Here is a 22,183-nt window from a genome sequence, read left to right as displayed (position 1 = left end):
GGCCAGGGCATAGGCTTACCGTAAAGGCCTTAGAAATTAACTAATTCTTTCTGTAACCCAGTGATTTCTGCTGGAGTCCAGGACCAAATCATTGGCTACCTGTTCAAGCTTCTGCATGGGCTGACACTAGCCTTCATCCATCTCAGCTCCAGAACTGGTGATCCCCTCATTTAGCTATTCATTCAACAGATTATTTATTCATTGGCCAAAACAACACTACATGCCAGGTACTGGGGATACAGAGGTGGGTAGGCTCTGGTGTCTGCACTGCACAGCTCCCAGTCTAATGGGAGGAGACAGAGAACTTCCAGTGTGGTGAATGCCATGGTGGAGGTGAGGATGAAATGCTGTGGAAACACAGCTCTCCATGGGAGAGACAAAGAAGCATAACAGGAGTGACATTCGAGCCATGTTTTGAAGAATGAGTAGGAGCTCACTAATCAGGGAGGATGGAAGGCATTCTAAATAGAGATCATCTTGCAGGAATGAGAGGTTGTAACATTCAGGGACTGGCAAGTTGCCCTGATTAGACAGAAATACAGCTGTAACCAGTGAAAAGAAGAATCTAGAAAGGAGGACTAAGGCAACACAGTTCAAGAAGCACCTTGAATATCATCAAAAGGAATTTGGATATTATCCTGAAGTAAGTGGGGAATATCAGGGTGCTTTTAATCAAGAGACTAACATGATCATTTCTACTTGGTAGAAAGATCGTTCTGGACAAATTGTATGAGATTAGGCTAGAAGAAATGAGACATAGAACAGGGTGATGAGGCAAGAGGTGATAAGGCCGAGACAATGGCCGTGTTGTGGAGGAGGGGGCATTTGGAGCTGCTGTAGAGGTTGGCTGGCCAGGACCCTTGGGGAGAGGGAGGGCTGGAGAGAGTGGAGTGGGTGGCCAGGAGCTCTTCCCTGGGCCTGTGCTAACTGATCTGTACATTCTAGATGTGACAGCATGGGGGTGGACTTTGACGTGAAGACTTTCTGCCACAACTTGCGGGCAACTAAGCCACCGTATGAGTGCCCCGTGGAGACCTGCCGCAAGGTCTACAAGAGTTACAGTGGTATTGAGTACCACCTGTACCACTATGACCATGACAACCCACCGCCCCCACAGCAGACTCCACTCCGAAAGCACAAGAAGAAGGGGCGCCAGTCACGCCCAGCCAACAAGCAGTCACCCACCCCCTCAGAGGTATCCCAGTCACCCAGCCGTGAGGTGATGAGTTACGCACAGGCCCAGCGCATGGTGGAGGTGGACCTGCACGGCCGCGTCCACCGCATCAGCATCTTTGACAACCTGGATGTGGTGTCAGAAGATGAGGAGGCCCCTGAGGAGGCCCCTGAGAACGGCAGCAATAAGGAGAACACTGAGACACCGGCTGCTACTCCCAAGTCAGGCAAGCATAAGAACAAGGAGAAGCGCAAGGACTCCAACCATCACCATCACCACAATGCTTCTGCAAGCACCACTCCCAAGCTGCCAGAGGTGGTATACCGGGAGTTGGAGCAGGATACCCCTGATGCCCCGCCCCGGCCAACTTCCTATTACCGGTAAGGCCGCCTCCACCTCCCAACTCTGGAAAACTGGTCAAGCAGGGCTCAGGAGTCAAAGATAGGTGATAGGAAGTGGCAGGGGTAAAGCATAGCAGAAGCACACTGGTCCTGCCAAGGCAGAAAAGTGCCCCATGTAATGATAATGGCACTTCCTATACACTGCCACATGCCAGGCCCTGCACTGGGTGCTTTATAGCCATTCCATTATTGTATTCTCACAACTCACTCAGGTAGGTATTGTTCCGATTTCACAGATGAGGAAACCACGGTCCAGAAAAAGGACCAGACTTCCGAGAAGTCACATGTCAGATAACTGACAAACCCAGGTTCCTCTGACTCCAAAGCTGCACTATTTCCACAGTATCAAAAGGTCCCATTTTTTGTTCCTGACTCTTTCTACTCCATCACTCTGTGATCTTGGGAAAGGCATCCAGCTTTTGGTGTTGCAGTGACCCCATCTGCAGAGTAGGTATAATATTCCTCTGCTAGCCTAAAGGTCCAAGACTAGGGACAATGATTTCATAAGGTTATAAAATCAGTTTGTAAATCTAAAGTAATTTTCCCATTACTTGTTCTGTTATTGTCACCCATCCTTTAGCCTGCGTAAGCAGTATTTTCATCGCCTACGTTTTGTACTCCTCCAAGGACCCTTTTATTTGTTTCATTTAACTGTTTCTTAGTACCCCACTTCCTTCCAAAAATCAGTCACAGTGGCTCCTAATAAAGTCATAGGCATAGGGCTTCCCTGGTGACGCAGTGGTTGGGAATCCACCTGCCAATGCAGGGGACACGGGTTCGCGCCCTCCACATGCCGTGGAGCAACTAAGCCCGTGCGCCATAACTACTGAGCCTGCGCTCTAGAGCGTGCGAGCCATGACTGCTGAGGCCTGTGCGCCTGGAGCCTGTGCTCCGCGACAGGAGGGGCTACCGCAGTGAGAAGCCCGCGTGCAGCAACAAAGACCCAATGCAGCCAAAAATAAATAAATAAATTAATTAATTAATTTTTTTAAAAAATCACAGGCATAAGGCTAAATTCCTTTAACATGAGGTAAAAAATGAAGGAGTGGGGAAGTGTGGTGGTGGAACTACATACAGAAACCCTAGCTGAAGGATGGAATAAAAACCAAGTGTAAAACTTTAACTTAGAGTCTTGGCATCCAGGTCAAAGAGGGCATTTGGGTGAGTTAGTTAAGGAGCCATCTTTGGTATCAGCTAATCAGAAAGCCTGATCTCTGACAAGGACTTGTTGTAAAGGTTTTTATATGAAAGGTAGTTTTTACCAGAAGGGCAACCCATGTGATGTTATACTAAATCTCAGTTTTTTAAAAGCAAATCTTTGGGAACTCAAGTAATTTGGCCCAGTGTGTCACTCTCCTCTCACCGCTGTTCACATGCTAGCCAGTCTCTTCTTCCTCTCTTCCATCCTTTCATCTGTTCAGCCCAGCTCCACCTCCCTCGGGCTTTCCACTGTCTCTCGTGTGTTAGCACTGACTGCCATGCCCACCTCCCAGCACACAGACCCCTGTCTGGGCCCGCCCCCTCTCCTGAGGGCTCTTCAGCACTCTTGGCCCCCACAGGCAACCCAGCCCAGCTCCTCCTGCCCCTTTTCTTCACCCCTCCACTCGGGTTCACTCTTTCCTCCGGGGGAGCAGATCTGTTCTCCAGGCAGCAGCTCTCAGCTGGGGCACTGCAATCAGTTGGGAGGTGTGTTGCATGTAATTTGTTACTACTGTTAGCAGAACTGCCTGTTTGGAAATGATTTACTTTTTATATAAATGTAAGAAGATTTGAGGTCATCTCTCTAATAACACCACTTGCTCTTGCTCACATCTGGTATGCTTTCTTTTTTTTTTTTAAGACTAGTCCTTTGTTTTATTAATTAATTTATTTATTTATGGCTGTGTTGGGTCTTCGTTTCTATGTGGGGGCTTTCTCCAGTTGTGGCAAGCGGGGGCCACTTGCTTCATCGCGGTGCGCGGGCCTCACCGTTGCGGCCTCTCTTGTTGCGGAGCACAGGCTCCAGACGCGCAGGCTCAGTAGTTGTGGCGCACGGGCTTAGTTGCTCCGCGGCATGTGGGATCCTCCCAGACCAGGGCTCGAAGCGCGGGCCTCACCGTTGCGGCCTCTCTTGTTGCGGAGCACAGGCTCCAGACGCGCAGGCTCAGTAGTTGTGGCGCACGGGCTTAGTTGCTCCGCGGCATGTGGGATCCTCCCAGACCAGGGCTCAAACCCGTGTCCCCTGCATCAGCAGGCAGACTCTCAACCACTGCGCCACCAGGGAAGCCCTGGTATGCTTTCTTGAGGGGGAGGGAAAGGGTGGAGTGTCAGCTGTTGTGTCAGGAATTGTACGTGACATGCAGCCTACCTTATCTGCGCCACTGCCTGTAATCTTGGTGCACGGTGGGAGTGTGTTATGCACCATCACATAATGTCACGTGTGTCGTGGCAGAGAATAGGTTGAGAGCTGGTGCCAAGGCCTGGAAGGAACCAGATGTTTCACACTAGCCCTGAGCCACACCCTTTTTCAAGGATGAGGACATTGCATTCACCTTGGGGAAGAGGTAAAGGTCTAAGGAAGAAGTTGCTTCTGATAGACACAGTATTTTAGTCTGTCCTCCCTGCCACCCCCTAAATGTCTTTCAAATGAACAACACTGAGCACCTATTTCTGTGTGGTGAATCAGACATGGTTCTTGCCTCTATCTAATAGTGGAGGAGTTAAGACACAAAAACAGTTATAACGCAAGACAGGGTGGGGCAGATCTATACAAAAACTAATAATAAAGCTAACGTTTATTGAGTACTTGCTCCATGCCAGCTAGTGTTCTAAGCCCTTTACCTGTAGTAACTCATTTAACGTTCACCGCAGCTGTATGAAATAGGTTCAGGTTAGCATCACCATTCTACAGATGTGGAAACCCAGGCCCAGAGAGGTTAGCTCACTCGCCTGCTGTCATCCAGAGCATGGCTCCGGAACCTATGCTTGCCTGGCCTGCTCTAGCCCCCAGAGCCACATTTCCCTTGTGGAGAGGAGAGGGGAGGCATGGGAACTAACATTTATCTAGGGCCTGCTGTGTGCCACTTGATTTAGCCCATTTGTTTTTGTAATTCCATTTAATCCTGATGTCTTTGGGAGTAAGTAGTAGTATCCTCCTTCTGTCATCAATAAAACTGAGGTTCAGAAAATGGCAGTGATGTCCTGAATGCCACAAAGTAACAGAGCCAGGATGTAAATCCAGGTTTGTTAGAGGGCAAAGCCCTGTTCTTGCCGTTGTAGCTCCCTGTAGCTTTACAGCACCAGGGTCAGGCCACCTAGAGTGTGCATGGCAAGGGTGTGGGGAGCGTGCTTTGTGTCCCAGGCACCTGGAGCAGTCCTTAGCTGCAGTCCTGCTGGCCCACTGAGTGCTGTGAAGTGGAGTTTGAATCCTCACTCTGCCACTTCCTGGTTGTGTGAACTATCTGTGTTGGGCAGTTAATTAACTTCTCAAAGCTTCCAGTTTCCTTATCTTTACAGTGAGGACAATAAAAACATTGACCGTATGGCTATGGGGAAAATAAATGTGATAACTTAGCACAAGGCCTAGCTTATAGTAAATGCTCAGTAAATCTTAGCTATTCTGACTGTTATTTCCCAAGGCTATCCAGAGAGCATAGAGTACCTAGAGTTTGAGGGAGCCCTGAGCTGATGCTGGCACCAGCTAACAGAAGACCTACAGCAGCTGCATTCAGGACATAGCCAGTTGGTGCTAAAACAACTTATGTATGATTTGCAAATGAAAACTGAGGACCTTCCTGCCCCTGACTCCTTGTACCATCACCCAGACCACCCCAGTAATGGGTCCTAGCTGCCCCATCCTTCAGGAGTCTGGCTGAGCGTCTGCACCTCAAAGGAGGCAGTGTAGCAGCTAGGACATGAGCTTTGAAATCGGCAGGGTTGGGTTCATATCCCAGCTCTGCCACTTTCTCACAAGAGGGCCAGGGCAGGTGAATTAACCTCCCCAAATGTAAGGTTTCCTTTTCTGCAAAATAAGAATGATTATAGGACTTAGAGTGCCTGGGGTAAAGGTGAGGATAGAATGAGACAACACAGATGTAAAGGCACAGGCCTGGAAATAGGGTGAGTGCTCAGCAGATGTAACCCATGGTCTTTAAGGGAGGGAAATCTCAACCTTCTGGTGCCGAGCTGCCTATGTGCACTGCAGGTACATCGAGAAGTCGGCGGAAGAGCTGGATGAGGAAGTAGAGTATGACATGGATGAGGAGGACTACATCTGGCTGGATATCATGAACGAGCGGCGGAAGACGGAGGGTGTGAGTCCCATTCCGCAGGAAATCTTTGAGTACTTAATGGACCGGCTGGAGAAAGAGTCCTACTTTGAGAGCCACAATAAAGGCGACCCCAATGCGCTAGTGGATGAGGATGCTGTGTGCTGTATCTGCAATGATGGTGAGTGCCAGAACAGCAATGTCATCCTCTTCTGTGACATGTGCAACCTGGCTGTGCACCAGGAGTGCTACGGTGTCCCCTACATCCCTGAGGGCCAGTGGCTGTGCCGCCGCTGCCTACAGTCACCCTCCCGTGCTGTGGACTGCGCCCTGTGCCCCAACAAGGGTGGTGCCTTCAAGCAGACAGATGACGGGCGCTGGGCCCATGTGGTGTGTGCCCTATGGATCCCTGAGGTCTGCTTCGCCAACACGGTCTTCCTGGAGCCTATCGACAGCATCGAGCACATCCCGCCAGCTCGCTGGAAGCTGACCTGCTACATTTGCAAACAGCGGGGCTCAGGGGCCTGCATCCAGTGCCACAAGGCCAACTGCTACACAGCCTTCCATGTGACATGTGCCCAGCAGGCCGGCCTTTACATGAAGATGGAGCCTGTGCGGGAGACGGGTGCCAATGGCACCTCCTTCAGCGTCCGCAAGACTGCCTACTGCGACATCCATACACCTCCAGGTTCAGCACGCCGCCTGCCTGCCCTGTCCCACAGCGAGGGTGAGGAGGAGGAGGAGGAGGAAGAGGAGGAGGGTAAGAGTTGGAGCTCAGAGAAGGTCAAGAAGGCCAAGGCCAAGTCCCGGATCAAGATGAAGAAGGCGCGGAAGATCTTGGCAGAGAAACGGGCAGCAGCACCTGTGGTGTCTGTGCCCTGCATCCCACCACACAGGTATGAGGGGAGCAGGTGGACAGGCTGTTGAGGGAAGAAGCCCTGTTGGAGACTGACAGCCCCCTGAGTGGAGTGACAGGGTTGGGGTATCTTCTTCCTATCAGGAGCTACATACGAGTTTTGGGGGTCTTTTTGTTTTTTGTTTTTAATATCAAAAGAGATGAGCTCTAGCAGGTCACCTGGCTTTTACATTAGGAACCAGATATTTCAGCTTTTATCTGGCAGACCTAACGTGTTTTAAACTGCCTTCCATTTTGATGAGGTGGTTTAAGTTAGGAAGAAAGAGGATGGAATAGCTACCGGCCACAATGGAAGAAATGGTCTGACTCTGAAGGGAGAATGGAATGAAGAAGGGGGAAGGATACGCTCAAGGAATTGTGAAATGGTTAACTGCCGCACATAAGTCCAAATGAGGGCTGCAGTCATCAGTTATATTTTACTCTCTCTTATGCTATCTAGTCGATTTCCTATAGTTTACTGCTGTACAATAGTACTTCATCTTAAAACCTTCCCAGGCTCAGTCTGAGTTGGGTGTCCAGGGTCAAACAGTACTCTGGGCTGCAGTGACAAGAGCAGTCTTAGGGGCCAGGCTCCCTGACACACTGGTGAACAGAATTACGGATCTGGCTTAGAGCTGGGAGCTTGGCTTCCTGTCTGCTGAGTTGCCATTGACAGCTCTCTTTGCTCTTCTTTGCCTTAGCCCAGTGTCATAGGCCTTTTTTTTTTTTTTTTTTTTTTTTTTCTTGGTATGCGGGCCTCTCACTGTTGTGGCCTCTTCCATTGTGGAACACAGGCTCCGGACGCACAGGCTCAGTGGCCATGGCTCATGGGCCCAGCCGCTCCGCGGCATGTGGGATCCTCCCGGACCGGGGCACGAGCCCGTGTCCCCTGCATCGGCAGGCGGATTCTCAACCACTGTGCCACCAGGGAAGCCCTCATAGGCCTTTTTGACAATAGATTTATTCCCTATTTTGCCCCACTCAGAAACTCTCATTAGCCAGAGACCACTGTTCTGCTTAAGAAAATCAGGGCCCAAGAGGTTTTTCTCTTTGCTCTCCTGCTTCCCAGGCTCAGTAAAATCACTAACCGCCTGACCATCCAAAGGAAGAGCCAGTTCATGCAGAGGCTGCACAGCTACTGGACACTAAAGAGGCAGTCACGGAATGGGGTCCCACTGCTGCGTCGCCTGCAGACACACCTGCAGTCTCAGAGGAACTGTGACCAAGTTGGGGTACTGTGTCAGATTCCCTGTGGGCTCTAGGAACTAGTGCCAGGGGGATGAGGACAGAGATTTTTTTTTTGGCCGTACCACCCGGCATGTGGGATCTTAGTTCCCCGACCAGAGATCGAACCCACACCCCCTGCCTTGGAAGCATGGAGTCTTAACCACTGGACCGCCAGGGAAGTCCCCAAGGACAGAGATTTGTGACTGTAGTTTCCAGTGTCTGAGTGCTTGGGCTGTTTCCTCCTTTAAACTAGGCCTCAAAGCAAGCTCAGGATGAAATCCTTACAGATTATTTTTAATGCATTTTTCCTATGTGTTCATCTGTTCGTTCACAGCAAGCATATACTGAGCACCGACTCTGTGCTGGGCCTAGGGGACACATGGGTTGAGGAGCTTCCACTTAAGTTAGTTAGTGAGTCTACCAGTAAATCACTGTGCTCGCTCCTTTGGCTTTACCTGCCCTTGACCCAAGTTTCCTGGGCTCTCGTCCCCTCTGGCTCGCTCATCATTTCCTGATCCCTCTTTTGCCTCTTCAGAGAGATTCTGAGGACAAGAACTGGGCCCTCAAAGAACAGCTCAAGTCCTGGCAGCGGCTTCGGCACGACCTGGAGCGAGCCCGGCTGCTGGTGGAGCTGATCCGCAAGCGGGAGAAACTCAAAAGGGAGACGGTGAGTGCTCCTGGGCCAACTCTTTTTTACAGTAGAGAAAACAGACCCAGGAAAACAGAAAACATGGACAAGTATGTGTCACCTGTCCAGGAAGCAACAGGGCTGATGCGGGAGTCAGGTCTCCTGAGCTCAGTTTGCTCTCAGGCCCACCGGAAGCAGAATGTCGCAGGAAAGTATGAACGGAATCCTAAATTATGTGATGCAGGTAGCTGGTGCTGGGAGCTCAAGGAAGGGAAAGTCCAGAGGAGTCAAGTACACCGAGCTGTGCGGGGTGGGAAGGAAGGCGAGTTCCCATACCAGCCACAACCATCTCCTCAGACCTCTCTGCCAAGGGACTGGCCTAGGCCTGGCTGATTGGGCCTTTATGTGTGTCAGATCAAGGTCCAGCAGATTGCCATGGAGATGCAGCTGACCCCTTTCCTCATCCTCCTTCGAAAAACCCTGGAACAGCTCCAAGAGAAGGACACAGGCAACATCTTCAGCGAGCCGGTCCCTCTGTCTGAGGTAACCGAATTGGACGAAGTAAGAATCCCTTCCCCTCACTCCACCTTCTTTCTGTTCCTCTCCCAGATGGACCCCCGCTGCAGGTCTGGGCCAGGGACTAGGAGGGGACCTTGAAGAGAGGGGCTGGTGGCTCTGGGGCTCCAGGATGAACTGGAGCCACATGCATCACCTGGACTCTGTCTTGTCCCTGTCATATCCCAAGGGCCCAGAATGGGAGGCAATCTGCACTCCTTCCCCAGAGGCAGGGACTGAGTCTGCCAAATGAATAATCCCAGGGCAGGAAGACACTTTCCGGGTGCTGAACCCTAGAACGGAGAATTTAGAAGGCTCAGCACCTAAAGAACCATCTCTGAAGCCCTAGGTCCTGACTGGCAGACTCTTCTCTCTAAAAGGTATAAAATGAGAGGCCTGAGGCAGCAGCCTCCTTATAAGTCTTAATGATAAGTAAAAAGAGCTATAGGAATGCAAGGTGGTGTTATTTCCAGAGGATTCCCGTAGTCATTTTTTTACTAAAGCCTCATATGGCTCTAGGAGGTAGATTTGGCTGTAATTTCATTACTGTTTTCTAGGTGAGGAAAAGAAGGCCCAGAGAGGTTAAGAGGCTTGCCAAGGTCACACAGCTTGTGACTAGTAAAGTCAAGACTAGAATCCGGCTTTCTTTTCCCCTGTGCTGTATGCCTGCCTCTAACTGTGGTGGGAGGAGGTTGCTGGATGCATTTCAAGGGAGGTTGTTAGGAACAGGGGTTAAGGGGGAATGAGGAACGTATCTCCACTTAGCTACACCTACCGTGTTCTCCCAGGTACCTGATTACCTAGACCACATCAAAAAGCCTATGGACTTTTTCACCATGAAGCAGAACTTGGAGGCTTACCGCTACCTGAACTTTGATGATTTTGAGGAGGACTTCAACCTCATCGTCAGCAACTGCCTCAAGTATAATGCCAAGGATACCATCTTCTACCGGGCAGCAGTGCGGCTCCGTGAGCAGGGTGGTGCTGTGCTCCGCCAGGCCCGGCGCCAGGCAGAAAAAATGGGCATTGACTTTGAGACGGGCATGCATATCCCCCACAGCCTGGCTGGAGACGAGGCCTCACACCACACCGAGGATGGTGGGTGATAAGTCACACCTCCACGTAGAGGCCAATGCCAGGGATGAACAGCTTTCCAAAGTCCCCTCCTGGGAGCAGGCAGGGTAGGCAGGAAGCAGCTAGGCTGAGCAGTGGCAAGCTGTCCCCAGGAATGCTCTCTAAGAAGCCAGACTGGGTGAATGGATAGCAATCCCTGCCATTCCACAGCTCGGTGCTACTGTTTTACAGCTGTTCCTGGTGAGCAGCAGAGGGGGAGAAGAGTGGGTTTCTTGTTGCCTGCCCAGGTTCACGGGGCCCAGAGGACTGCCCTGGGTCTGACCCTTTCCTCCCTATTCCCACCCCTGGCAGCAGAGGAAGAGCGGCTGGTCCTGCTGGAGAACCAGAAGCACTTGCCAGTGGAAGAGCAGCTGAAGCTGTTGCTCGAGCGGCTGGATGAGGTGAATGCCAGTAAGCAGAGCGTGGGCCGCTCACGGCGTGCAAAGATGATCAAGAAAGAGATGACGGCACTGCGGCGCAAGCTTGCCAACCAGCGGGAAACTGGACGGGATGGGCCTGAGCGGCATGGCCCCTCCAGCCGGGGCAGCCTGACACCCCACCCGGCAGCCTGTGACAAGGACGGGCAGACAGACAGTGCCGCCGAGGAGAGCAGCAGCCAGGAGACAAGCAAAGGTCTGAACCCCGCAGCATGGTGGACCCCGAGGCCAGCCAGACTTTGACTCTGCAGCACACACTCAGCACCTGCCATGCCCCAGGCAGAGGTCCCTCATGCACAGCCAGCTGCACTTTCTCCCTCATTCCCCAGTCAAGGGCCTCTTAGCTGCCTCTCTGGCTATTTGTATAAGAGACGATGTTCCCAACTCCATGCCCCCCAAATTATCTCCCCTACTCTAGCTGGAGTTATGGTCCTATATACCCAGGGCCTACCCTGGACGTATGCCCTTCCCACATCAGGCCCCTCACCGACTCTCCTTCTCTCTTTCTCTGCTCCAGGCCTGGGTCCCAACATGTCCTCAACCCCCGCACATGAGGTGGGCAGGAGAACCTCAGTTCTGTTCTCCAAAAAGAACCCGAAGACAGCTGGACCGCCCAAGAGGCCGGGCCGGCCCCCCAAAAACCGGGAGAGCCAGATGACCCCCAGCCACGGAGGCAGTCCTGTGGGGCCCCCCCAGCTCCCCATCATGGGCTCCCTGCGTCAGCGCAAGCGGGGTAGGAGCCCTCGGCCCAGTTCGAGTTCAGACAGCGACAGTGATAAATCCACAGAAGACCCCCCGATGGGTGAGCCTCACCATCACCCAGCCCCCCAGTAGAGTTAGCAAAGCTGCCATCCTTCCCAATATAACTCCCACCTATCCCTTCATTTGCCCATAATGTATCAGAGCTAGAAGGGCCCTTAGGAATCTTTTAATTCAATTCCCTCATTTTACAGATGGGGAAACTGAAGCCCAGAGATGCTGACCCAGCTAGATTCCCATCCAGGGCCGCCCCCCTCCTCCATTGTATCACTTCACCTTTTCTCTTCTTATCCTCCTTGGGGAATCTCCTTCAAGCCATTTGTGTCCTAAGGCCAGTAACTGCCAAGGGAAGTGCAAGGGGTGGGGCAGAGCTGTGGCCAACTGTGGTGGACACTGCCCAGAGCTAGCTCTGCTGGCCAAGGTTGGAGGAATTTTCCAGCACAGAAGTGAAAGCCAAGCTCTCAGTCCCTCTTACCCCCAGTAGATCTCTGGTCTACATCTTCCTGACTGATTCCTTCCCTTCCCCCCTCCCCGCAACCAAGACTTACCAGCCAACGGCTTCAGCGGTGGAAACCAGCCAGTAAAGAAGAGTTTCTTGGTGTATCGTAATGACTGCAGCCTTCCTCGGAGCAGCTCGGACTCTGAGTCCAGCAGCAGTAGCAGCAGCAGCGCTGCCTCAGACCGGACCAGGTACCAGTCCTCCGGATCAAGACCCACCTCCGGGATGGCTTTCCAGATTTCCCTATGGGGAGTGGGGTGGCAGCCATCTTAGCCTAGATTAAGATGGCTCAAACCAAAGGTTCTCTGCAAAATAAATGGAATAGATGAGACTGTCACCATAATGAAACAGAGGGGCCCACCCTGTGTTAAGCTGATGGTTTAGAACAGAGGGCATAAACTGGTTCCTTGTGGGCTGGATTTGGCCTGCAGACATTTTGTTTGGCCAGCATAGTATTAAAAAAAAAAAAAGATTCGGAAGTGCCATATAAAATTCCCAGTTTCTATAGTCTCTTTAAAAATCAGACTGGCAATTCTGGCCACTGTTGACCTAAGACGGGCGCATGCATTCATCACTACTGCTATATCCAGCCCACTTCAGTCAGATCACCCCTAAGTCCCTGAGGGCATTTGAGTTTGAAATTCTTCAAGTAGCCTCTGATTTCCAACCGTCTTAGACCCTAGGGACTTAAAGAAGGGAGGATACCCACCATGCCATTCCCTACTCTTCCCCTCCTTTGAGTTGAGCTTCCCTTTTGTCCACAGCACAACGCCTTCAAAACAAGGCCGGGGCAAGCCCTCCTTCTCTCGGGGCACGTTCCCAGAGGACAGCAGTGAAGATACCTCAGGCACTGAGAACGAGGCCTACTCCGTGGGCACTGGCCGCGGCGTGGGCCACAGCAGTAAGTACGCCCACCCAAAGCCAGGGGTTCTGGGGGCCCAGTGTCAGGGCCTTGCCAGACCCCGGACTGCTGATCCACCCCCTCTCTCCCATTCCTGTGAAGTGGTAAGGAAGAGTCTGGGCCGGGGAGCTGGCTGGCTGTCAGAGGATGAGGACTCCCCACTGGATGCTCTGGACCTGGTGTGGGCCAAATGCCGAGGGTATCCATCATACCCAGCTCTGGTAGGCTTCCACTTTTCTTGTCACATCCCTTGTCTTCCAACCCCAGCACACAGACTCAAAAGCAGCAGACTTTTCCTACTCTCTGCTGAGCTGCAGAGCACAGGAGTCTTCGGCAGATAGACACTTACAGGTCCCTGGTTAGTTTCTCCATCTCTCCCTTTTTCTTCCCTTTGCCCCTTGGGCTCTGAAATAGTTCAGCATAGGAAGAAGCCAAGGGTCAGCACTGCAGCCCTAGGAGTGTGATAACCTTTTTCTGTTCCCACTTCAGACGTAGTCTCCAAATTCTTGGATAGGGTAAGCCTTGGGAAGGAGGAGACTGAACTAAACCAAGTTCTTATTACACCCTTAGATCATTGATCCAAAGATGCCCCGGGAAGGTATGTTCCACCATGGGGTTCCCATCCCTGTGCCCCCACTGGAGGTGTTGAAACTTGGGGAACAGATGACCCAGGAAGCCCGAGAGCATCTCTACCTCGTCCTCTTCTTTGACAACAAGCGAACCTGGTAAGGGAGGAGGGGAGCATTTGATGTGACTCATAGCCACAGATGCAACCCTTGGTATCGGGGCAGGCTGCCAGGGAACTCCAGCAACAGACAGCCTGAGCTGTCATAAATCAGTGGGGGAGGGACTTAGATCTTTGAGCAAAAGGGTTGTGTTGACCAAGAGTCTGAGAGACTGAACGGGCAGCAGCTGACAGAGAGCTGTAGCTAGAAATCAAAGGACCGTGAGTGACTGTGACAAATGTGGGGGTGGCTCCCCACCCAGGCTGAGGTGGCTTCTAGACTTACTTTTCCCACCTCTGCCTCCATGGTGACAAGATGGGGATAAAGCAGGCATAATCATTCAGGTTCTGAATCCCTGTTCCGTCACACTTACACGTGTAGTCTCTGGTTGTTAATTGTCTGCAGAGGATGTTTAATGTCAGTTCAGTCTGCCTGGAGCCCACTGGACAAGGTACCTATTACAGGGTAGGTCAGGGCTCCTTTTTGTGCCCATAAATACCCTATGATTACCCCGTTGTGACCGATGACTGGGCTCTTTTCATCACTAGGCTGTGAGCAGTTCCTTGAGAGCAGGGACTGCATCTCTTGGTTTCTTTAATTCCCACCAGAGCCTGGCCCAGAGTGGGGCACTCAGGAGGAGTTTTTGAAGGAATGAACAAGTGAGGAAGGCTGGTGCCTGTTGCTCCCTCAGAGATAAGAGATGACTTACTCGATTCTCACCTCGTCCTACAGGCAGTGGCTGCCCAGGACTAAGCTGGTTCCTCTGGGCGTGAACCAGGACCTTGACAAGGAGAAGATGCTGGAGGGCCGGAAATCCAACATCCGCAAGTCAGTACAGATCGCCTACCACAGGGCTCTGCAGCACCGCAGCAAGGTGCAGGGCGAGCAGAGCAGTGAGACCAGCGATAGTGACTGATACTGTCCAGCACAACCCAACCTACAGTGCCCTGCCACCTCTCTCCTCCCCTTTGCTCACTGTCCTGGAGTGGCACCGGCCTCTGCACTGACTCATTCCTGGTCTTGGGGCCAGTCTCAGGGGAAGCTGGGTGGGGGAGGTCCCTCCCGCCCTGAGTGCAGCTGGACTGTACAGAACACTCCAAGGGCCCATGGGGGCTCCGCGCAATGAGAGGGGAGGTCCCACAGGCCAGAAAGCTCCAGAGACCTCACGGCATTGTAGCGCAAGTTGGTGGGCCAAGGTTAGGACGCTGCGTAAAACAGGCCATCCAACCACCTCTGCCTACTCATGCCAGGAGAACCCCTAACTGCCTAGTGGCCTGAGGCCCCTGAGGTGGTGAGGTGAGCTGGCATCTGCACAGCCTAGCAGTGAGATTGATGTCTGTCCAGCCCGGAAGAGGGGCACTAGGTGACCCCCTCCCCTGCTGTTGTAAATACTGTAAATAGTGGAGAATTTAAATTATTCTCATTTGTAACTGCGTTTCCGGGTCGCGCCAGAGTCATTTGGTACTAAAAAAAAAAGACTGGGGCCTGTCCCCACTTCCCTTCTTCCCATAGATTCCCCAGCCTTTCAAACTGGTTTGTATTTATTTCAAAGGAAGAAAATATATTGATTCTTAGAAAATAAATGGTCTGTTTTGAATTCTTGGTTCTTGCCTTCTGCCAGGGCAAAAGTGAGGCTGTGTTCCTCAGGGATGGTAAATAATTGGGCCCAAGTGGTTGCTGGCTGCTGTGCCTGCTGCATTTGTAAGACAACAGCAAACATGATATTGGGTTGGCCGAAAAGTTCATTCGGGTTTTTCTGTAACATCTTACGGAAGAACCCAAACGAACTTTTTGGCTAACCCAGTATGACAGCTCCCATTCCCCATGTCCTTCACTGTGTGGTAGACCCTGTGCTGAAGCACCTTTAGATACAGTTTTGTATAATCCTTGCAATAACTATGGGGAAAGTTAATGACAGGGTAGTTATCTCCACAAAGACACCAAAGTTTAGACAAATTAAGTAACTTGCCTAAGTTCCCACAACTAGGAAGTCGCAGAGCTAGCATTTGAACAAGAGCCTGCCTCCAAAGCTGGCTCTTCAACCCGTATGCCGAACGGCTGGAAGGGAAGAGTCTAGTGGCCATTCCTTCGTGAACTGCAGATACTTCGAGTCCTTTGCCAGTTGGACGGTCCGGGTGCTGCTTCAGAGTCACTATAGCTGTGTGACCCTTCTTCCCCTGTTTAGCTGGGGACTGAGCAGGAATGCAGAGGGACTCTTCATTCCCCACCTTGACACCTTCTCTTCCAATTTAAACATTTACTGGAGGAATGCCCTCTAAGCACTAGGCACCTGTGGGCTGTCTTGCCTGCTGGAGAGACACGCACAGGAAGCAGCTGCCCCAGGGCCTTGTGGCTCCTGAAGCCCGAAACTGAGACGCTGCCAGGCTCACAGCCCCCCTGCTAGGAACTGTGGCAAGAGAGACACAGAGATAAATCAGCTGCCACTCTGTCCCTTAAGGAATCTGAAGGCTAATGGCTCAGGCAGTTCTTGTGTCCCTGCTTTTTTTTTTTTTTTGCGGTACGCCGGGCCTCTCACTGTTGTGGCCTCTCCCGTTGCGGAGCACAGGCTCCGGACGCGCAGGCTCCGCAGCGTGTGGGATCCTCCCGGACCGGGGCACGAACCCGTGTCCCCTGCATGGGCAGGCGGACTCTCAACCACTGCGCCACCAGGGAAGCCCTGTCTCTGCTTTTTGTCTTTCTCCAGAAGGTAAGAAGTTACATGATACATCTCTCCCGGGCCAGGCAGCCGACCCTGGCACCGGGGCTGCCCGGGGGCCACACACTTGGTGGTCCTGTGGCCTCTGGGCCGTTGGGCGCAGTCCCCGAGGAAGGCCTACCCAGGCCCCCCGCTGGGCAGGGCTGAGGGAGTGCTGTGGAGGAAGGCCCTAGACGGAGGGAGCAGCTGTGGCAGCCAGCGGGCGGCGCCCGGCGGGACAGTCCGAGGAGGCAGGCCTCTGACGAGGAAGTCTGTGAGGAGGCCTAAGCCTACAGCGTCGAGGCTCAGGGACAAGCCCTTGGAGGGCAGCGGCTCAGCGGGTGAGCGCGAAGGCAGAATCGTCGGGATCCAGGCGCCGTGGAGACACCTCAGGGGCTCGGCGGGCCCGGAGCTGCGTTCCGGCGCGATTCTCAGTGAGGGGGTGGTTCAGGGGAGGCCGACTGAGGAGGGCGAGGGTCAGCCCGGAGAGGCTCGGTGAGAAAGGCTAAGGACGGCGAGGGATAGGACTTGGTTCTGTGGGCGGGCAGACCCTGAGGCATCCCAGCGCTCTGAGAAGATCAGGCAGCGAGGACTGGGGCCTGAGGGCGCACAGTGCGCCCGGACCCTGGGGAGCGGGGACGGGACACTCCGGCGTGCCTAGTGCCGCCGAGCCCACAGACGAAAGCCCAAGGGCGAGCAGCTAGCCCAGAGCGCGCCAACCGCTGCGGCGCCACGGAAAGGCCCGTCCACCCGCCGCCACGCCCGATTCTCATTGGCGACTCTTAACTCTCCGTGGATTGGCTACCTCTGGATCCAATTAGCCGGGCTTGAACCGTACTTCCGGTGAGAGCGAGGTCGGACCCCGGAGAAAGCCGAAGAGCGCGCTTGCGCGCGCTTCCCAAAAATCGCGGCAGCTCTTTGGGTCAGTGGGGCCAGTGGTGCGCGCCCGGAGGCTGTGGAGGGCGGGGGAGGATACGTAAGGAGGAAGGACGGGACTGTCGGGACAGAGTGGGAGGGACGGAGCCTTGGGGGACCGCAAGGAGTGGGGCCTGTGGGTAGTGGAGAAATTAAATAAAACTGGGCGGGCCTTAAAGAAGCAAATTAAGAGGCTAGGATTTGGTGGGCGAGGCCTAGAGGGGCGTGACCTTTGGGGCGGGGTCTCGGCCGAGCGTAGAGCTGCTTTGAGTGGGCGGGGCCATCATGGGGCGGAGCCTGACGTGGAAATGTTAGCCCGCTCCCTTCTGCAGCGTAGAATGAGACACCGCACTCTTGCCTCCGTCCCGGCCCTGTGGGCCTCCTTCCCCTGTCCACGCTCTGAGCTGCGCCTGGACCTGGTTCTGGCTTCTGGACAGTCATTCCGGTGAGTGACCCTGGCTCCTGGCTCCTCAGCACGGCAGATCCTGGGGTGCATTGGGGATGATGGAAGAAACTTCAGGGTACAAAAGAGGAGACTGAGGCACGGGTGGTGACCCTGTTACCTGCTTTATAAAGTGGAGGTAATAACCCTGCGCAGTGTTGTTGCGAGGATTACATGATATAATTGATGTAAAAGAAAGCACTTTTACTTTGCAATTTGTAAGTCAGTTTTGTATATGGAGCAGTTATAAGATGGGAGGGCCCCAAAGGGTGCAGGAAGGGAAACTGAGTGCTGGGGCTGCCCTGTGCCTGGGGGTCAGGTGGAGGGAGCAAAGCCCTGCGCACTGGAGTGGCGTGCTGGCCGACCAGGTATGGACACTGACCCAGACCGAGGAGCATCTTTACTGCACTGTGTACCGAGGGGATAAGGGCCGGGTTGGCAGGCCCACACTGGAAGAGCTAAAGGCCGTGCGACAGTACTTCCAGCTGGATGTCAGCCTTGCTCAGCTGTATCACCATTGGAGTTCTGTGGACCCCCACTTTCAAGAGGTGGCTCAGAAATTCCAAGGTGAGTACAGAGCCTGAGGCAGGGGTTGGGGTGCTTGTGATTTGGTTAAGTTACTCAGTTTCACCATCTGTAAAATGGGGATTATACCTACCTCATAGGATTTTATGAGGATTAAAGAAGCTAAGACATGTAAAGTGCTTAGAATAGTGCCTGACACATAGTAATTATTATTACTGTTATTATTGTCTTGCTGACCACCATAGTGGAATGAAAAGGATATTGAGCCAAATCCTGGCTGTGTGATCTGGGGCTGGTGACATCATTCATTCTGTAAATGTTTACAGAGCATCAGCTATGCGACTGGGGATACCACAGTGAACAAAGCAGAAACAAATCCCCACCCTCATAGTGCTTACACTGTGGCTTCTTCATCTGTGGAATGGGATGATAGCCCAGACCTCACAAGATGCTATGAGGAATGAGAGCTCTGGTGTTGTTTTCTGTAACACTGCTGTCCCTCACTCCCCTGGGATACCCTGGAGCCTTGGTACCTAGAATCTGAGGGTGAGAGGAGCCCACTCCCAATAACAGGTGATTTCTGGTCCCCCTGCCTTTCTGGTCCCCAGGTGTGCGACTTCTGCAACAGGACCCCATCGAGTGCCTCTTCTCCTTCATCTGTTCCTCCAACAACAACATTGCCCGCATCACTGGCATGGTGGAGCGGCTCTGCCAGACCTTCGGACCTCGGCTCCTCCAGCTTGATGATGTCACCTACCATGGCTTCCCCACCTTGCAGGCCCTGGCTGGTGAGTAGGTGGGTCCTTGCCTCCGGGCCTTCCAGCAGCTTTCAGGGTCTGTTCACTTCTCCCCTGGTGCCCTTCTCCCATCTCAAAGCTTCCTGCCTTTCTAAATACTGCCCTCATCCAGAACCACCCTGCCTGCTCTGATCAGCCCCAGTTACACCTCATCTTCCTTATCTGTCCCTGAAATGTCAGCACCTCACTAGTCTGGGCTTTTTGCCCCATGGGTTCAATGGCTCATCAGAAGACATCTGTATACAGTGTACAGTAGTTTGGGCTTAAGAGCACGCATTCTAGAGACAGCCTGCCTGGGTCAGAATCTCAACTCTGGCACGCAACTTCTACGTATATGACCTTGAGCACATTATTTAGCCTCTGTGTGCCTCAGGTTTTTAATCCATTGAATGGGATAAGAATAGCACCTACCTATCAGAGTTGTCATGAGGGTTGAGTAAAAGAGTGCACATACTGCACCTAGCACAGTGTTTGGCTTATGGGACGTAAAAAGAAAATTCAATTTGTTATCTCTGCAATGAATCCAGCAATTCTGCAACCAGAATCACACGTGTTCTTCACGGCTGCCCTGTGAGGCAAGTGTATCAGTTGGCAGATGTGAGAAACAAGCTAGAGAAAGTGCTTGGTGACTGCATAGCAAGGAGACAGCCCCGTCTGGAGAAAACAGAATGTTTTAGGTGCTTAGAAACCCAATCTTGGGTCTTAGCTCCCAGCTTAGTAGTCATAAGACCTCAAGAAATTCATTCACCTCTCCAAGCTTCTCTTAACTTGTTTGTGGAATGGGAATAACAATCTCTATCCAGAAGGGTTTGAGGGGTGAATAAAGCAATCATGAGGTAGGTAGTGCAGTGGGTTGAGAGCACAGGCTTGGTGTCCCAGACCTCAGTGCAAGGTCCCATCTCTACCATGTCCTTTCTTGAGCAAGTTACTTAACCTCTTCTAAGCCTTCATTTTCTCCATCCATAAAGTGGGAAGAACAATAATATTGTTATCAGGGTCCTTGAGAAAAGTAAGCATGATAATGTACCTAAAGCACTTTGCCCATGCATGATACCCAGCACTTGAAAATAGAAGCTGTTGCTGTTATTATGACTTTTATTTTAGATCATGAATGTGAATGCCCTTTGGAAAGGTTAAGGAACTTAACTGGGGAGTTCCTCCAGGGCAGCAAGTCCTTCTCAGTCCCTGCTGCAGTGCACAGCACATAGTCAGTGCTCAGAGAACATTTGTGGGGGGGGCAGAACCCAGGCCTTAACCCTTTCCTTTGTACATGCAGGTGTCCTGGGGTCTCCCAGAGGGTGGCAAGGTAGGAGAGGGGTGCTTAGGGAAAGCATTCCTGTGGGGTGCAGGGCTCACACACTAGCCTGATGACAGGAAGGATGTGATAATGCCTGACCCCTGATCCCCTCCCCACCACCCCACAGGGCCACAGGTGGAGGCTCAGCTCAGGAAGCTGGGCCTGGGGTATCGTGCTCGCTATGTGAGTGCCAGTGCCCGAGCCATCCTGGAAGAACGGGGTGGACTTCCCTGGCTGCAGCAGCTGCGCAAGGCCCCCTACGAGGAGGCCCATAAGGCCCTCTGCACCCTGCCTGGGGTAGGCACCAAGGTAAGGCCCCAGGCGGGTAGGAGCTGCCCTCACCACCCATGCAGAGAGTAGCGGAGGAGGAGAGAAGGCAGGCCTGAGAGTTGGGTGCTTGGATGCGGGCTTCTCTTCTGGAGGCAGAGTGGGAAGGAGAAAGGATACCAGCAGATGTTTTATTAGAGAAATGTAGAATGCAGAAAGGGTATAAAAGACATTGCTCTTTGAATGCATTTTTAGAAAAACCATTTGTTCAGGTACATTTATACACTGCTATATGCAGAAATTTCCAGAAGGAATCACAGGGAACTTAATAGTGGTTACCTTTGGGAAGACAAATGAAAAGATGTTTCCACTTTTCATTTTGTTCTTCTCTTAAAATTATATGTACTTATAGAACTTCTGGTTTAATATCAACAGCGTTAGCTATCAGAAAGATGATTGGGAATTTGGCATTTATTGTTTTCTTTTTTATATTTCTCTGTACTTTAAAAATGAACTTTTGTTTAAAGAACTCTTTTTTTTTTTTTTTTTTTTTTTTTTTTTTTTTTTTTTTTTGCGGTACGCCGGCCTCTCACTGTTGTGTCCTCTCCCGTTGCGGAGCATAGGCTCCGGACGCGCAGGCTCGGTGGCCTGTATATGGCTCACGGGCCCAGCCGCTCCGCAGCATGTGGGATCTTCCTGGACCGGGGCACGAACCCGTGTCCCCTGCATCGGCAGGCGGACTCTCAACCACTGCGCCACCAGAGAAGCCCCTTTTTTTTTTTTTTTTTTTTTTGCGGTACGCCGGCCTCTCACTGTTGTGTCCTCTCCCGTTGCGGAGCATAGGCTCCGGACGCGCAGGCTCGGTGGCCTGTATATGGCTCACGGGCCCAGCCGCTCCGCAGCATGTGGGATCTTCCTGGACCGGGGCACGAACCCGTGTCCCCTGCATCGGCAGGCGGACTCTCAACCACTGCGCCACCAGAGAAGCCCCAAGAACTCCTTTTAATGGGCTCTGAACTCCAGCCTAACATTAAATCTTGGTTCTGCGTCTGCCTAGCTGTGTAACTTTGGCTAAGTCATTTCACCTTTCAGAACCTCAGTTTTCTTGTCTGTGAAACAAGACAAGGGGCTTCCCTGGTGGCGCAGTGGTTAAGAATCCACCTGCCAATGAAGGAGACACGGGTTCGAGCCCTGGTCCGGGAGGATCCCACATGCTACGGAGCAACTAAGCCCGGGGGCCACAGCTGCTGAGCCTGCGCTCTGGAGCCCGCGAGTCACAACTAATGAGCCCGCGTGCCACAACTACTGAAGCCCGTGCACCTAGAGCCCGTGCTCCGCAACAAGAGAAGCCACAGCAATAAGCCTGCGCGACACAACGAGGAGGGGCCCCCACTCACCGCCACTACAGAAAAGCCCGCGTGCAGCAACGAAGACCCAATGCAGCCAAAAATAAATTAAATAAATAAATTTATTTTTAAAAAGACGAGAGGGCTTCCCAGGTGGCGCAGTGGTTGAGAGTCCGCCTGCCGATGCAGGGGACACGGGTTCGTGCCCTGGTCCGGGAGGATCCCACATGCCGCAGAGCGGCTGGGTCCGTGAGCCATGGCCGCTGAGCCTGCGCGTCCGGAGCCTGTGCTCCGCAACGGGAGAGGCCACAGCAGTAAGAGGCCCGCGTACCGCAAAA

At 52.6% G+C, this 22,183-nt stretch overlaps 2 protein-coding genes across 29 annotated transcripts in view; both read left to right on the top strand.

Moving 5' to 3' along the window:
- Positions 1 to 30: 30 nt before the first annotated feature.
- BRPF1 (bromodomain and PHD finger containing 1) lies at positions 31 to 15,144 on the top strand. Of its 6 annotated transcripts, none has more exons than XM_028479164.2 (14): positions 31 to 643; positions 946 to 1,554; positions 5,759 to 6,718; positions 7,787 to 7,949; positions 8,480 to 8,611; positions 8,987 to 9,115; positions 9,916 to 10,225; positions 10,553 to 10,873; positions 11,195 to 11,479; positions 11,979 to 12,126; positions 12,700 to 12,836; positions 12,939 to 13,057; positions 13,407 to 13,561; positions 14,294 to 15,144. In XM_028479164.2, exons 2-14 carry the CDS (start codon positions 956 to 958, stop codon positions 14,475 to 14,477), a joined length of 3,642 nt encoding a protein of 1,213 aa, XP_028334965.1. In that variant the 5' UTR covers positions 31 to 643; positions 946 to 955; the 3' UTR covers positions 14,478 to 15,144. The 6 variants fall into 6 exon arrangements, with proteins under 6 accessions (XP_028334965.1, XP_028334964.1, XP_054935340.1 ...); XM_028479163.2 differs by having other exon boundaries at positions 8,987 to 9,133; XM_055079365.1 differs by lacking the exon at positions 14,294 to 15,144 and adding an exon at positions 14,170 to 14,278 and having other exon boundaries at positions 8,987 to 9,133.
- Positions 15,145 to 16,998: 1,854 nt separating this feature from the next.
- OGG1 (8-oxoguanine DNA glycosylase) overlaps positions 16,999 to 22,183 on the top strand; it is a 43,910-nt gene continuing 38,725 nt past the window's right edge. For 21 of the 23 annotated variants that reach the window (XR_008615696.1, XR_003676989.2, XR_003676990.1 and 18 more), the window contains exons 1-4: positions 17,480 to 17,616; positions 17,933 to 18,180; positions 18,747 to 18,926; positions 20,360 to 20,541. Coding sequence is in view for 18 of the 23 variants with exons in the window: in XM_028479578.2 (XP_028335379.1) it covers positions 17,480 to 17,616; positions 17,933 to 18,180; positions 18,747 to 18,926; positions 20,360 to 20,541 (747 nt within the window). In the remaining 5 variants the exon portion in view is untranslated. Of the gene's footprint in view, positions 17,179 to 17,479; positions 17,617 to 17,932; positions 18,181 to 18,746; positions 18,927 to 20,359; positions 20,542 to 22,183 lie in introns of those variants that run through there. The other 2 variants (XM_055079635.1, XM_028479577.2) reach the window with 2 other exon arrangements.

This window comes from Physeter macrocephalus, chromosome 18 (genome assembly GCF_002837175.3).
Source record: "Physeter macrocephalus isolate SW-GA chromosome 18, ASM283717v5, whole genome shotgun sequence".
Taxonomy (NCBI): Eukaryota; Metazoa; Chordata; class Mammalia; order Artiodactyla; family Physeteridae; genus Physeter; species Physeter macrocephalus.
Note: the sequence above shows the minus strand (reverse complement) of the source record. Positions and strands in the feature narration are given on the sequence as shown.

What these genes read in the sequence shown, in the direction of transcription:
- BRPF1 (XM_055079366.1), top strand. Translation starts at nt 956, where the DNA reads ATGGGGGTGGACTTTGACGTGAAGACTTTCTGCCACAACTTGCGGGCA. An exon ending in AGGTAACCGAATTGGACGAA is followed by an intron (nt 9,134 to 9,915) that starts GTAAGAATCCCT and finishes GTGTTCTCCCAG; the next exon opens with GTACCTGATTACCTAGACCA. An exon ending in GCTGCCTCAGACCGGACCAG is followed by an intron (nt 12,127 to 12,699) that starts GTACCAGTCCTC and finishes TTTTGTCCACAG; the next exon opens with CACAACGCCTTCAAAACAAG.